This window comes from Periophthalmus magnuspinnatus, chromosome 4 (assembly GCF_009829125.3).
Source record: "Periophthalmus magnuspinnatus isolate fPerMag1 chromosome 4, fPerMag1.2.pri, whole genome shotgun sequence".
NCBI lineage: Eukaryota > Metazoa > Chordata > Actinopteri > Gobiiformes > Gobiidae > Periophthalmus > Periophthalmus magnuspinnatus.
The window spans coordinates 23,164,604-23,179,655 of NC_047129.1; the positions used below are offsets into that span (position 1 = coordinate 23,164,604).

The 15,052-nt window shown below is 38.3% G+C and overlaps 1 protein-coding gene across 2 annotated transcripts; it reads right to left on the reverse strand.

The window, feature by feature from the left end:
* Nucleotides 1-359: 359 nt before the first annotated feature.
* Nucleotides 360-11,856, reverse strand: LOC129456205 (regulator of G-protein signaling 8-like). Of its 2 annotated transcripts, none has more exons than XM_055221425.1 (4): nt 11,773-11,856; nt 9,778-9,836; nt 5,728-5,891; nt 360-1,294 (listed from the first exon to the last, which is right to left on the reverse strand). In XM_055221425.1, coding segments are annotated over exons 1-4 (402 nt in total). In that variant the 5' UTR covers nt 11,775-11,856; the 3' UTR covers nt 360-1,117. The 2 variants fall into 2 exon arrangements, with proteins under 2 accessions (XP_055077400.1, XP_055077399.1); XM_055221424.1 differs by having other exon boundaries at nt 5,728-5,894.
* Nucleotides 11,857-15,052: the final 3,196 nt, after the last annotated feature.

The following is a 15,052-nucleotide window of genomic DNA, read 5'->3' on the forward strand; positions in this document are numbered from 1 at the left end:
TAAGCTAAAGATGCTTCATGTAACTTTTTTGGTGCAAGGATCTGGTACTTGCTGGTCTCCATGGATATGTTATTACTTTATCTGGAATATTCCACATTAGGGCATGACATTACACTACCGTGTGAGGGCTTGAAACCCTCTCTCGACATAAAAAACATCATTGTTAGAGCGGTCAGATCCACTGGCCCACATGCTGGGGGTGTGATTCCAGCTCTCATTAATACTGTTGTTGTGTCCTTGAGCAAGACACTTGATCCATCTCAACCCCAGTGTCTACGTACACTGATGTATGAATGTGTACGTGGAAAAGTACTATATTAAAAAATAAATAAATTAATAAAAATCGAAACAATTATAAAACCTGGTGGTGGTGCCACCTGCTCATCTCCATTAGTTTAATGACATGGAATAGACATACACAAAACAGATTCCATATTACTCACAAAGCAACATGCGTCGACATTTAGAGGGGCAGGTGCTCTACCAAGACAAAGGCACTTTTCCATATCGCTTTTTTTTTATAAAACAGTACAATTTTTCTTTTTTAGAGGTTACTCATGATAACAGAATTTATATATTGCTGAAGAAAATATAATTAGAAAATAGATGATAAACAATAACATTGAAACAAATGTATGCCACTGACACAATAGCCCTAAAACAGGATTATAAAAAAAAAACTAACTAAATTGCATGATCTGGTAAAAAACACATGATGAGTGTTGGTCCCCAAAAATGATTTTTCCATCTCACATATATTGAACAATAAGTCGATATAGTAATTATTGTGACAGGCCTAGAGAATACTTTTAGGTGTGCTGCACACAAATGTGTACTCTTTGACCAAAGGAAATATGTACTCTTTGATACATCCGTCAGAGTCTCTGGGGCTAAACCAGAACCCAGGGACCCATTTCCAGATACTGATTTAGGATCTTGGTCAGGAGTACTAAGGTGGAGGATTATGCATATTTTCATTGATTGGGAAAAGCAGAGTATTCGGCAAAAATGAACGTGCAAACTCCACACAAAATGTCCCTATGTGGTCTGAGAATCGAACAGGACCTTCTTGCTGTGAGGTGACAGTGTTATCGACTATGCCACAGTCCTGCAGCTCTCACGTGCTGGTGGCAGTCAGCCGGAGTGCCTGGTAAACCGGAGATTTGAGGAAGCGTGGGTAGGAGTCTTGTGCCATCAGAGAGTGCACTCTCCTCTGTGCTGAGCTGAAACAGTCTGGTCCTGGGTCTGAGAGACTGGCCCTGATCTCTGCCCGTGTTACACAGTTGATGTTTATCTGTGAAGAAAGGAAAAAACAAAACAAATAAATACATTAAATATTTATATGATACTGTAGTAGCCTGGCAAGTCCAGACCGCTCCTCAAGCCAGGCTCAAACACCAATCAGATTTGTTTATTTCAGTGACACATGTAAAATGAAGGAGCTCATTGGTCACCTGTCATTTAGAACAAAAGCAGCCATATTTGTTTTAATACGGATGGACCATGTGTGTCCCTGATTGGCTAATCCATCTGTCAATCACACATATTTGAACTCACAAGTGACCAGGCTCACATATTGAAGTGTGCATTCTGTAATACCTGCCCCTTTGCCTGAAGTGCCCTACTAGATTTTTAAAATTATTTTTTTAAGTGCATGTGTGTTCCGGAGCACTCATGTCATATTTTGAATGACAACTATATTTTACAACTTTTTTTAAACTCCCTGCTTCTGCCGGTCACGCTCTGGTCATGAAGCTCAGCTCTGCCTTTGATTGACATCTGTTGCAGCTCTCAGTCCAGATCCCTTGATGCGAACAATTATTGTTGCAGTGGTTAAAAATCTGCACAGTAGGCCTAAGCAATAGCATAAGACCTAATCCTATTAGTAATGAGCAACAGAGACAGATGTTTGAAAGTGGAAATGTGTAGAAACTAAGATGGTTGCACATTATGCACACCAAAATCTGATTATAATCTGATTTCTGATTCTTTAAGATTACTTAAATGACAAGCAAACTGAATGATTTGACTTTTAGATGTCATTTAAGTAAACTCCAAAAAATGTGATATTGATCAGAGTGTGCCGCATACAGTGACAGTCTAGCACAGTATTTATACTTATTTACCCACTGCAGCAAAAAAGTCAAGAAAGGAGAGACTAAAAAAGCAAAGGGAGAGAGAGTTAGAGCAGGCAGCCCAGGGTACCAGCTCTTCCTCTGTCCTGGATTCAGTCAGACTCAGGAGGATGTGGTTCAAGGAGAATGCTCAGGGACTGCAGAGGCAATGCTCTCGGACTCAGATGAAGTAGAGTCTGAGATGAATGGTGCCACTGAGTGAGAGGATTTTATTGCAAACATTGCTAGTATGCAGTACCCCACTGATCCTTTGCATGTGATGTTATTTGGCATGAAGCATGCATTTCTAGGTGCTGCAGTAAAGAACCATGTCAGCCAGATATTGTTTATCAAAAAAATACAAAGGACGTTTTCAGAAATACTGGTTCATTAGTCATGTTTGGTTAGAATACTCACCTGCAGCTGATTCCTTCAGTTGCCAGCTTTTCTCACAGATGAAAAATACAACAGTAGAAAGGCAAGGAGGACTGGTATAAAGACAGGGAGTAAGGCACTTGAAAAAAATCAAGCAACATTCAGTAACAGAACTGCACAGAAACAGTATGTGAGATGGACACACTATCAGACGAAGGCACTCGGATCCTCATTTGATGTTTCAGACCAACTGGGAGGAGAAAGTCCAAACTGAGAGAGACAGACAAATGTACAAATCCTGACAGAATCAATTCATCTGAATGTATATTTGGCACAGCAAATACAAGCATTTTAAGAGAATGATGAGGGCAACACAAATAACAATCAAGGGAACTTTCTTGAGTTTCTCCACTTGTTTTCTCATGATGACAATGTACCTAAGATGCACCTGGATAATTTTAGGAGTCAGGGAAAAGTGAAACAATCTAGGCTACAGATTTCATTGTTGTCCAACAGAAGCCAAAATGACATTTTGGCACCTACATAAAGAGGCAAACGCAAGAGTAAAAGAGACTGAATTATATTCTATCTTACTTGATGAAACCACTGACACTTCACACCAGGAGCAAGTGTCATCTGCTGTCTGCTTTTTTCACCAAATGCAAAGCAAGGAGAGATTCACTGACATAGTGAATGTTTCAAAAAATAAAAATAAAAAAACAAGTGAGGAGCTTGAAAATGCCATTCTCTTCCTTTTACAGAAGAATAGCATGGAAAACAAGTATGTGTGGCCAGGGCTGTGTTGGAGCAGCCAGCATGGGTGGTATGTATAATGGTTTTCAAGCCCAAGTTCATAAACACAATGCGAAAGCCCTTTATGTGCACTGTGGGGAACACTGTTTGAACTTGGCCTGAGTGAAAGCCTCATAGTCCCACAGACATTTAATGACTAAACTGTATGTGTCTCCACAAAGCATTGCACAGCACTGGTAAAATGTCACCAAGCACAGTATCTTGGACAAGATGTTGTGAGGCTCCAGAAGTTGTCTGATACTGCAATGGGCTTGAAGGGAGATTGCACTCAAGGCACGTATTTATTTACATTCTGTCCGTTGTTGTAAAGCCACTTGATGACATCAGTGAAAGTGATCCATCTGACCTGGCTCAAGGGTATGCCAAGATCTACAGAAATGCAATCAACCCTTTGTCCTCTGTATGGAAATCACAACCCCAGTGTTCCAGGTTATGGCACTAACCTCAAATGCTCTACTGGAAGAGAGCCTAGAGCATTCTTCACTACAGTCATTGATGGTGTCCTTCATAAACTACAAAAAACAAGGTGCAAAGAGAGGTATAAGGAGGTATTTTCAGAGGCATCAAAGAAGGCTGAGTCTCTCAATATGTCTGTGCCTACTGTAGTCGCTGGCCCGGAGAGAAAAAAAATAAAGTGCTGGCACACTTTCAACACAGTTCAACAGCCTCTGGAGCAAGTGACCACCAGTTTGAGTCTGTAGAAGCGTATTTTAGGACTTGTGGCTACAACACATTTCTGGATATTATGACTGAGGAGATAAACAAGAGATTAAAGGGGGTCAATACAGGGATGGCCACTGGCAAAATAATCCAGTTCTTCCATAAGTTAACTGTGAGAGACAACCGGACAAGCCCACCGAACCCAGAAGCTGAAGACACTATGCATGTTCTTTGTGATTTCAATAATAAAAACAAAGCTGAAGGCCTTCCACTCCAGCTTTCCATGCACAGATTTGCAAGACTTGGACATCTTATATTTCCAACATCTTAACATTACTTTTGTGAATTGCATCTGTTGAGATCATTTTCAGAAATCTCAATAACAATGTCTGTCTGACCTCCTTTTGATTGCCCTAGAAAGAGACATTCCAATGAATTACTCCAAAGTAATCAGATTTTTCAGAAGAAATGTCAGCAGAGAGGATCCTTTAAAGACATGCTGTATTGTCGAGGGAGAGGGCCACAAGCTTCTCTGGGGCTATTCAGAGTTATTTGGAGTTCCAATTGAAAAGACTACTACTTCTACTAATACTACTACCACTACAACTACTTTGACTTAAGCCGTTCACTGGTGTAGTCATAAAATGCTTCTGGTTTAGTAGAAAATGAGTCCTAGTCATGTGCTGGCTTAGTTTTGGCTTTCATGGTTTATTTCAGGTATAGTTCTGCTCTTGTCTTGATTTGGTCCTGGTTTAGACTCCTTAATTTGTTATGCTAATTGTAATCAGAATTAATAAAGAAACGTGAATGGTCAGTCAGTGTCACCCGATAATGATGTTAAAAGATTTGAAAATTCCATGATTTGCTACACTCAATACCCAAACTAAAGTGCTGTAAAAGTAATACTGCTGTATTTTTTACACACTGGTTCAGCATTATAAAGCATTGATATCTCTGGACTCCTGCCTAGATGCTTTTGAAGAATATGATTGCACACAACATAGGTCTAAATGGTTGTTAAAGTATTCAGCAAGTTTCTAAAATATTGTACATTTCCTTAAACAATTTCTAAGGGAGGACACTCGGACACTCACTCTGTCATTAGATTTTGCAAACAGTCTCTCTCTAAATGTTTGTCCATGTCCCGAAAATCATCTTAAAAAAAAAAAAAAATGTCAAAAAGCTGTGAATGAGAAAATAAAAAAAAACAAACAAAAAACCCTGAAGTGTAAATCTGCCAAAAAAAAACAAAAAAAAACAAAAAAAACGACAAAAACTGTACATTTGATATTTCTGTAATTTGACAAAGCATATATGTTTTGTGAAAAACTCAACCAAAACATGCACAGGCAAATGTCTGATGGAATTATGTCGATATCACTAAACCCATACCATAAATGCAAATATTCTAAACAATATTACTAACCAATACAAGTCACATTAGTTGTTATTCACTGTTTTTAGTTTATCATAAGTGGTACAAATTTGATACACATATTGACAAGGAGAACATTTAGTTATGACAGTTTCAGTAATGCTTTTTCTTCTATTCTTCATAACATACGGTACTGATTTGATTCATTTGAGCTATTTTAAATTGAAATGGCATCCCTTAGTGTATTATTGAACATTTTCATTTAAATTCATGAACCTCGGGGTTGACTAACTGACAGGTGATGCAGGATATTACATATTTTTGAAAACTGAAATAATTAAATTGAAAAGTGAATAAATAAATAAATAAATAATTCAGAAATGTCTTAACCTGTCGTGGAGCTCCAATGGCCACAAATTCTCTATAAATCCTTCGTGCTGCTGCTGTTCTGTCGGACTCTGGGGGCAGACTCCTGAACGCCTCACAGTCCAGGTAAAATAGCAGGTTCTCCTCGCTGTACTCGCTCCTCAGGTACTCCTCAAACACCAACAGGCCTGCTGCACATACATTCAAATACTGACAATGTTATGCTTCATTATCCATACATCACCATTTAACATTTAACTGCAGGCCGCAATGTTTAAAGCAACTTAAAGTGGGCCTAAACATTTAAACTCCACCCAGGGCCACATTTCAAATAGATCGTTTTACATTTTACCAGACAAACATTTTTAAAGAAGATGATTTTAATTATGAGTGCAAAATAAGTTTATTACAACTACAACTTTACACAACTCAACAGAAAACTAGTCACTTAAATCAACACGCACAACTACATTGAAGTCCTCCTAAATGAATTCAACAGAGAGCTTTTAGACCTCATCTGTAGGTCAGGACCACAAAGTTCATTTGTCTGCACAGGTAAGTAGGTGTCTAACATTAGCAGGTAAGTATTGATAATTTTACTCGTTACTAGTTTCACTCCCATCACAAATGTATTTAACATAAAGCTATAAACACAGGCTAACTTGAAAATACAGAAATATACACAAAAAAAAAAAAAACACCAAACTCCAAACAGTTTACCCCCCTACATGATCTGCCCCATGACCTCAATGAAAGATTATAAAAATGGCCAACATTGACATTACAATATTTTTGAATCCTGTATAAATTCATCGTCCTAGAGAGAAGCAGGTGACACCACCAAGGCAAGTTATAGGTCAGATCTGTGGAGCAGTGTCAGTTTAATACATTCCAAACAGTTCCATGGAGACAAGCAGGTGGCATAAACTTCAATAGAAAAGTTACCTAGTGCACCTTTAAAGCACATCTATTGTGCAAAATCAACTTTTCAATTCAATTCAATTCATTTTATTTTTGTAACGCCCAAAATCACAACAACAGTTGTCTCGAAGGGCGTTCATGTTTTGGCTGATGGGGGAAACCGGAGTACCCGGAGGAAACCCATCTAGACACGGGGAGAAACATGAAAAACTCCACACAGAAAGGCCTGGGCGACCCGGGGATCACACAAAACCTTCTTGCTGTGAGGCATGAGTGATGCCACTCAGCCACCGTGATATACACACAAAAACAAAATAACAGGAAAAATCTGACAAAACAAGAAAAATCGGCCAGGTGAGGAGGAGGGAGGGGGCGGAGGAGGGCCAGGCGAGGAGGAGGAAGAGCAGGCGAGGAGGAGAGGGAGGCGGGTGGAGGAGGGCCAGGCGGGGAGAAGGAGAGGGTCCAGCTGTCATCGGGGCATCTGAAAGAGTTACACTCCACAGGGGGAGTGGGACAGGGGGACAACATGTGAATAGCATTGCTGATGAGAAAATAGGACAAAGCAGAGGATAGTGCTCAGGTTTTTTCAGAGCGTTTAATCGTGTTGTAGCTGTTTCCCCTCACCATTTACTCACCCAAAGTTGTATATGGAGTGATTTGTGCATATTTGAGTCATCTTTAATCGCTTATATTCAAGACTCTATTTTCTTAATCAGTGATATGTGCAGAATTTGGCAATGTCACGTAGCCATTGTGGAACAAATGGAAAAAATAAAAAATAAAAATAACTTGTGGCTTGCTATCGTGATTTCTAGCCATCCATTGTAGATACCAACAACTGCACAGCTCTTTGTTGTTTACGGCACTGCAGTTTTCAGTGGCAGAAGTCCGTAATTATCAAACAGAACATTGACTCATGGCATTGACAAGGCAAGTCAAGTTTCAAAGTGCTTTACAGAATAAGAAAGACAAACCAAAACCTAAATAGTCGTCATATAATTTGCATTAAAAGAGAAGAGGCAGAATAAAAACTTTTCAGTCAAAAGCACAGCTAAAAAGAACAAAAGTTTTGAGCCTGGATTTAAACATTGTCAAAGTAGAGGCCTGTCTCACATCTTCAGGAAGACTACATAAAACTAAAACACTGATTCCCCATGTTTAGTCCTGACTCTTTTTTATAGCTTTGATTTTTGCAATCTTCTTTTGATGGTAAAAAAAAAAAACTGTTGCTGATATTATTGATTTGACGTGGCTGTAAAAGTTCAAGTATTTTGAGTCAAATCAGGTTATCCACATTGTTTAGCTCTTCCACAAATCCTTTATGTGATTTTCTTCCTATTTGTCTTGGCCTCGTTAACAACACAGCACACACAACAGCAAAGTATTGTGTTCTTTGGCTTCCTGGCTCAGTTCCTCTCTTTTATAATTGGACCAACTATGGCACAGATTTGCTCATTATGGTTTTGTTCTCTTTGAGTGTAACGTGGTGGAATGCATAGCGTGTTACCTGGAGCCCAAACAAAGCAGTACAAAGTGGTAAAACCTGAGCCGAAGTGAGGTAATTGGTACGAGACAATGCACTTGTCCACCAATGTGTGGACTTCATTTAGAGCTACTGCTGAAATTACAGAAGATACAGACAACCTGAGAACGAGTATAAAACATAGGCCACATATAAAGCTGTTTTTGTTCTTAATATTGGAAAAAATGTCCAATTATTTTGTTTCTGTAGGCTTTTTCCCCAATGTTTTAAATATCTGAATTGGTGCTGTACCTGAGTTTTACTGTCTTATAAATCTGGAAAACAAAGCTAGTTAATTTTAAATGATTTACCATTATCCAAAGTTATTATTCACTTACCTTATGCCTTCTGAGGATCATAATTATTCACCACCATGAATTTATAAGCACTTTTTGTCATCACGGCAAAGCTAACAACAATTAGTACTCTAGTGCACACTTCCTGATATGAGCCAATTAAATGCTTTCTAATTACATACAGACAGCACAGCTCACTTATTTTGACCTCAAGAGCTGCTTATACAATATATCTTGGGCAAGACAGATTTTGCTCAAATACATAGAAAAAAAAACAGGTCAAAGGTTACTTTAGTTTTGTCTACAAGCTAACAAAAGGAAAAAAAAAACAAACAAAAAAAAAAAAACAAGAGCAAAAAGCAATAATAACAAACTTTATTGTATTTCCAGACTTAAACATAATCGTGTAACTGGATGAATTGTGTAATTTCTCTCAGATTAACAGAGTTTAGTGCTTCGCTCACTGATTCTTCAAAAATCTACAATGTCTTTCAGTCCCCTGTAATATATATTTATTTCTCTTGTTTTGCTATGGATGGCCCACACTTGTTCCTGATTGGTTAATCCACCTGTCAATCATGCCTGTCTGAACTTGGGAAGATTCAACTGTGACTATATTCACAGTGTGTACTCTAGATCCCATGGATACTGTTTATGTATCCACTAATGAAGTAGCTGCCAAATTGTTGAAAAAAAAAAAGTCTTTCTTTTGTCTCATGGATTTGATAGTGGGCGGGATATTTTTGCTTTTCCAATTTAGCAAGATTAGACATGTGGCTAATAATATAACGTAACACATGGGGTTATGTTAGGCAAGGCAATCCATCTTTGAAGAGGAATGGGGGGCTGAGACATCATTTATCTCCTATTTATAACATCAAAACAAGGAAAACAATAGCGCTAGGCGGTATGCTAATAGGTGTGAGAGCACCCATTAGGGGCCTGAATGATTATACAACATATGACTCAGCCACAATTTACTCTTTACTCAGAAACAGTTTACAAACAGGTGTGCTCGTTGCAGTGTGTTAAGCTCCTCCCTTCAGATCGATATAGGGCAGTGTCCACCAGCAATCTCTCTTTTTGCCCAGTTGACAGAAATTAATTCCTGTTTTTGCACTTTTTACAACTTTTGAGTTTTGTCATCACAGTAATGCTAACAACAACTAGCATGCTAACAGAGTACTTCATGATTCTTAGACAATAAAACACTTTGATGCAGTACACTTTTGTCGGTACACAGCAGACACATTTTGATATCAACACCTGGCTGATTTTGCTAAAAAAAAAACTAGGCACAGGGCCTTGAAAAAATAAAATAAAATGTAAACTTACTTTTACACTGCAAGAGCTGATCCAACGACTCAGCCCAACTCACGATGTCCACCGGAGCCCTGGAAAAGAAAGATATGAAGTGGTTTACAAATATTTACATCTAAAGTAGCATATTCCCTCTTTTTTTTTTCTTAATTTGAAATAACTTCACATTCTAACTTTCTAGATAGATAAAAACATTATTGATCCCCCTTAGGAGAAATTCAAGTACCCGTTGTAGCCAAAACAATCGTGCCAAATCTCACACATACATAAAATAATACTCAGCTCCAAAGTAGTTTAGCTACAGCTACTGAATCAATTTTGACTTAAATATGGGGCATTACACTTCTATCTGCATTCATTGTTAACACATTTTGATATATTTTTACACCACCAAACCCCCCCCCCCCCCCCCCCCCCCCGCTATATTCACCAAAAAGAACATCCTAAAATGCTTAATTAGTTTCAGTTTTGTTACTCCCCTTCAGAGCGCTATCACAACACAATCCACACGCATTCCACCAGTAAAACTATTGCACATCACATCGGGTTTGTGAAGTTGTAGTATTGCTTTGTATCCTGCAGAAGTCTGGGTCCCATAGGTTTGTGGGCTGAGCATTGGACAGAATTATACTGTAAATGATAAGGAGGGCTCAAATAGTGCCCAAGACAGATTGCTAGATTACTCAAACATGCATGGATGACATTTTAAACCTCTTCAGGCATGTTTTTGATGAGAACAATGGTATAACACGGTAGAAAACACCAAAAAGTTGATTTAGAGTAATACACCCTTTATAAGCTGCTAATAATGTTCGTGTGATTATACCATACTTACTGATATTGATACTTCCTATTCTGACATCTTGTATTTTTGAAATATATTGCATTTTATCTGTTTACCGCACATGCACTATTTATTTTTTTCTTGTTTCGCCACCCGTATGTTCAACTTATGCACAATGTATGAGCTAAATCCACATCTCCAGACCAGCTCTCACACTGGTTCTGCTTCTCTGACTCTTCAGATTGTCACTTAAGCGTCCCATCAGTGACACATGTCCACATCCTGTCCTGGACTCGTGTGTCCAAGGCTCCACACAGGAGCTGAATTATGAATGAGACGATCCACAGCAGACCCACTCATGTGGTTTGATCATCGTGAGTCACTTTCACTGGAAACTGAGAGAAGTTTCTTGAGAAGCAAAACTATCACTACTACTTAAGGTTGTCAAAAGTATCGAAAGTCAGATACTAATAATACCAACAAGTATAAGACCACAAAAAACTAGTATACACCCATGGACCACTATGAATCAACCTGGACGACTAAGAGATTACACAGAAATAAGGCCACGTGGGAATATAAAAGAAAGTACTGTGATTTAATGTTGAAAGTCACATTCTATTGGCTAAAGAAAGAGTGTTTTTGTTGGAATCGGTTCTGAGTATCGAGTCTTAGTAAGCATTAGTAAATTTTTGTTTGTTATGGATTATACCTGGACGGCTGAGGGATTACACATATATCTTTACTGAAGTTGAGTTTGAAGTTTTAGTATCGTGACAATACTGCTATTGCTACTACTACTACAACAACTACTACTACTATTACTACTACTACTATAAAAATGGAGCCTGTGGAGGGGGTATGTACATGTTTTTATACAGTTAAACAAGAAATATGTAATATATCTAATATAAGATAAATCTATACGTGTGCTCTACTGCACTGCTTAGTACGAAGGAGACCTCTACTACTACTGTATTGTGCTATCAAGGAGTATTGCTATATCACAAAGTAAACTAGTACTTGTCCTTAATAAGTAGTAATAGTAGTTGTTTCAGTACATATTACAAATAACTTACTAAACCAACTGATTTTTCACTAGCTAGTTGTTAACTTGTGTCAAAAAGCAAATATAGCTTACTCTACATACAGATAACGAGAACAGACAATTTATACAACACAACAAGTATCCCGATAAAATATTTTCGAAAAAAAGATACACTTACATGTCATGAGTCCTGCTGCCGTAGACGTTGTTTCAAAGCAGGCTCTCGTGTGAACTCAGCTGACTGTGCCTGTGTAGGAGCATGTTACAGTGGCTCTGCAGGTTTGAGCACATTTTAAAGTGAAGAAACAGGTTTGGACTAAAAGTAGGTGAACTGTAAAGCACCAGGTCCCATAGACTGTAAGGGACAGGGGAAACAGGTGGTAAGCCCCAAGAATGTGCAGTCAGATGTGATTAGACGTCTGCTCCACTTTGTGATGTCATGTGGAAAAAATAAAAATAAAAATATGTGCTCCACTGTGTTTTTAAACTCCATACACCTTCACTAGAATCATCTGGATGATTTTAGCCCTGAAATTGCCCATTTCTACTGAACAAAAAGTAAAAAGTAGCTTGAAAATGACCTCTTCATGACATCACAAGGCAGAAAAGAACATTTTGAGCTTTGGAGATGTAGACGGACTAATAATAAATGATTACTCAACCATGTGCGAATGAAGCAAAACACAACTCCAGGTCTGCTTTTGATGAGGTAACAGCATTGCAACGTGGCTTGAAGGCAAGGCAAGTTTATTTGTACAGCGCAATTTGTTCACAAAGTAATTCAATGCTTTACAGATTAAGAAATTAAAATCACAATACAACAAAACAAAACATAAATAATCATAAATAATCATCATGAAGTTAACATTAAAAGAGAAGAGTGCAGAATAAAAACCTTTCAGTCATATGCACGGCTAAACAGAACCTTTTGAAGTCTGGATTTAAACATTGTCAAGGAGAGGCCTGTCTCACATCACACACACACACACACCCCCACACACCCCCTCACACACACAAACCACTTCAGTCAAGCGTTTTGCCTGAACAACTCATTGGTGCACTGGTCAGAGCTGGTATCTGTTGAACTTTTGCACGATTAAACTGCCATCATTTTGTGAGTGACCTTTTGCTCATCTAACCATCTCAGATACAGCTGGTCAATGGAGCCGGTGTTTTGTCGAGATCATGTGCCGGTATATATAAAAACGACAGCTCCACCTAAATGAAGCAAGCTTGTCGAAAAGATATACCTGCATTTATCTCAATTTATCAATATTTGACATTTTTCCATATAAGTACTCACTATGTTTAGCATTTTAACGTGATATTGCCTCATGTTACTTAACTATCTTAGTGCTAGATAGTTAGGTTTGATGTAACAAAGTCAGCTATTAAACGCTGTTCATAATCTTAACCAACCATAACCTAACCATTTTCTAATCCCAACCTTAACCATTTCTTATTCCTAACCTTAACCATAACCATATATCATCTTAAACATCATTCCTTTTAACTGCCAATTGTAGCAGACTGTCCCTCTGGACCAGATTATCTCACTAGCACAAACCTAATAACAAACACTACATGGATTAGGACACATTAGCGGAGACTGCTTACCTCTCTCAGGTCGACTCTCAGTTTCTTGTTACACCTGCGATTTAACATCCTTTATGGACATCCTTTTACAAATAGATACTATTATAGGCATAAATCTGAGCTGATATTGCAAAAAGTACAGACAGCCTTGTGACAAATGTCGGTTGGATACGCTCACAAATAACCCTTCTAAGTATTAAAGGGGGATTACAGTCACAACAGCACCTGGGTTCGGACCAGTATGTAGTATTCTTGTTGTAGTAGCAATATGAATTTAAACCAAAATGTACTCCGACTGTACTTTAAATGATTTGGGAGTGACGTTAGCTTAGTTGGTAGAAGGTTTGTCCACTGATCTGAAGTTTGGCAGTTCAAATCCTGCTCTCGACATAAACGTCATTGGCATAGAGGTGAGATCCACTGACACACAAGTTGGCGGTGCGATTCCAGCTCACATAGAGGAATGTTGTCGCTCTGTCGCTCTTGGGCAGGACACTTAACCCCCCTCGCCCCCACTGTTTGCGAAAGTGTGTGAATGAGTGAGTGGTTCCTTGATGTTAACTGTGTCTAGAAGGTGGAAAACTTGGACTAGAAGGTTTGAGTAGTTGGAAGAACAGTGAGTACTTGGAAGAACAATGATGTGAATGAGACTCAAAGGCTTAATGTTACTAAATTGCGCCTTGTGTAGAAAAAAAAGGTAAAAGGTCAACATTGTTAGATAAAAATGATCTTTTGGTACACACTTCTTAGTAACCACCATTTGTTTCAAGTCACCAGTTCTTACCTGTGTGCATTCATCTAAATTTACATTCAAGGTAACTTCAAAAATGAATCTGGTTCAGTCACGAATTTGATCAAACATTATATTAATAAAACAAATTAATCATATAACAACCCTATGATGGATGTATCTGTACCACGCTAAATCCACTGCCTGCTTAAATTGTGTATACAGTCCACAGTTGTGTTTATGAGTTCAATGTCCAATGATGTGTGTGTTCGGGAGGAGCAGCAAGTCTAAAGGCATGGGAGAGGTTTGTAGCTATGAGGCCTATCACACTGCACCGTGCAGTACATGGGCCACTAGTTTGTCCAAAGAAGTGGCTTGCCTTTATCAACAGGTCTGCCCTACAAACAAACCTGACCTGTTTCACTGTAACATATTGCTTGGACCATTCATCATATTTACCATTGAAAAAAAATGATGAAAATTGTAATTCTGCTGTATTACTGTCTCATACACCAGCTCTTCATATAAAATTACTGCCACATTCTCAAATCAAAAGCACTCACTACATTAAAATTGCAGTAAAAAAGCAAAACATAAATTATTATACTAGTCAAACCTTTTGGGGCTTAAGAGCACATTTTATCAAAGCCATCATTAAATATGGGCTACAAGTATATTGAGGACATTGAGTTTTGCTTATTTTTATGAACAGGCCAAAAGCACTCTGACACAGCAGTCACAGCTGCGTCGGGTGCACTCGAGTCTGAGTCAAGGCTGAGTAAGAGCCAAATATCCATTTTCTAACAGTACAAACAACACTATTGCAGATCTTACCTCAGCACTGAAGATGACGCTGCTCCCTTTCTCTTTGGAGTGGGATGTTTATAACTGGACTACTGGGATGTTCATCTTCAACATGATGGATAAGACTGTACTTCGGGTTTAAAGGATTTTTTTATTTTTTTTTTATCCCTGAAAAAACTCAATCACTGCCACAATTAATCCATAGCTTGCCCCACAATTGAATTGTAAATACTTTAATGTGAGTTAAATGCTCAGTGTGTTTGTGAATAAATTTAAGGCTCAAGAGAATATATCTTCTATGAAAAGTTAGCAGCCTGAATGCAGTCGC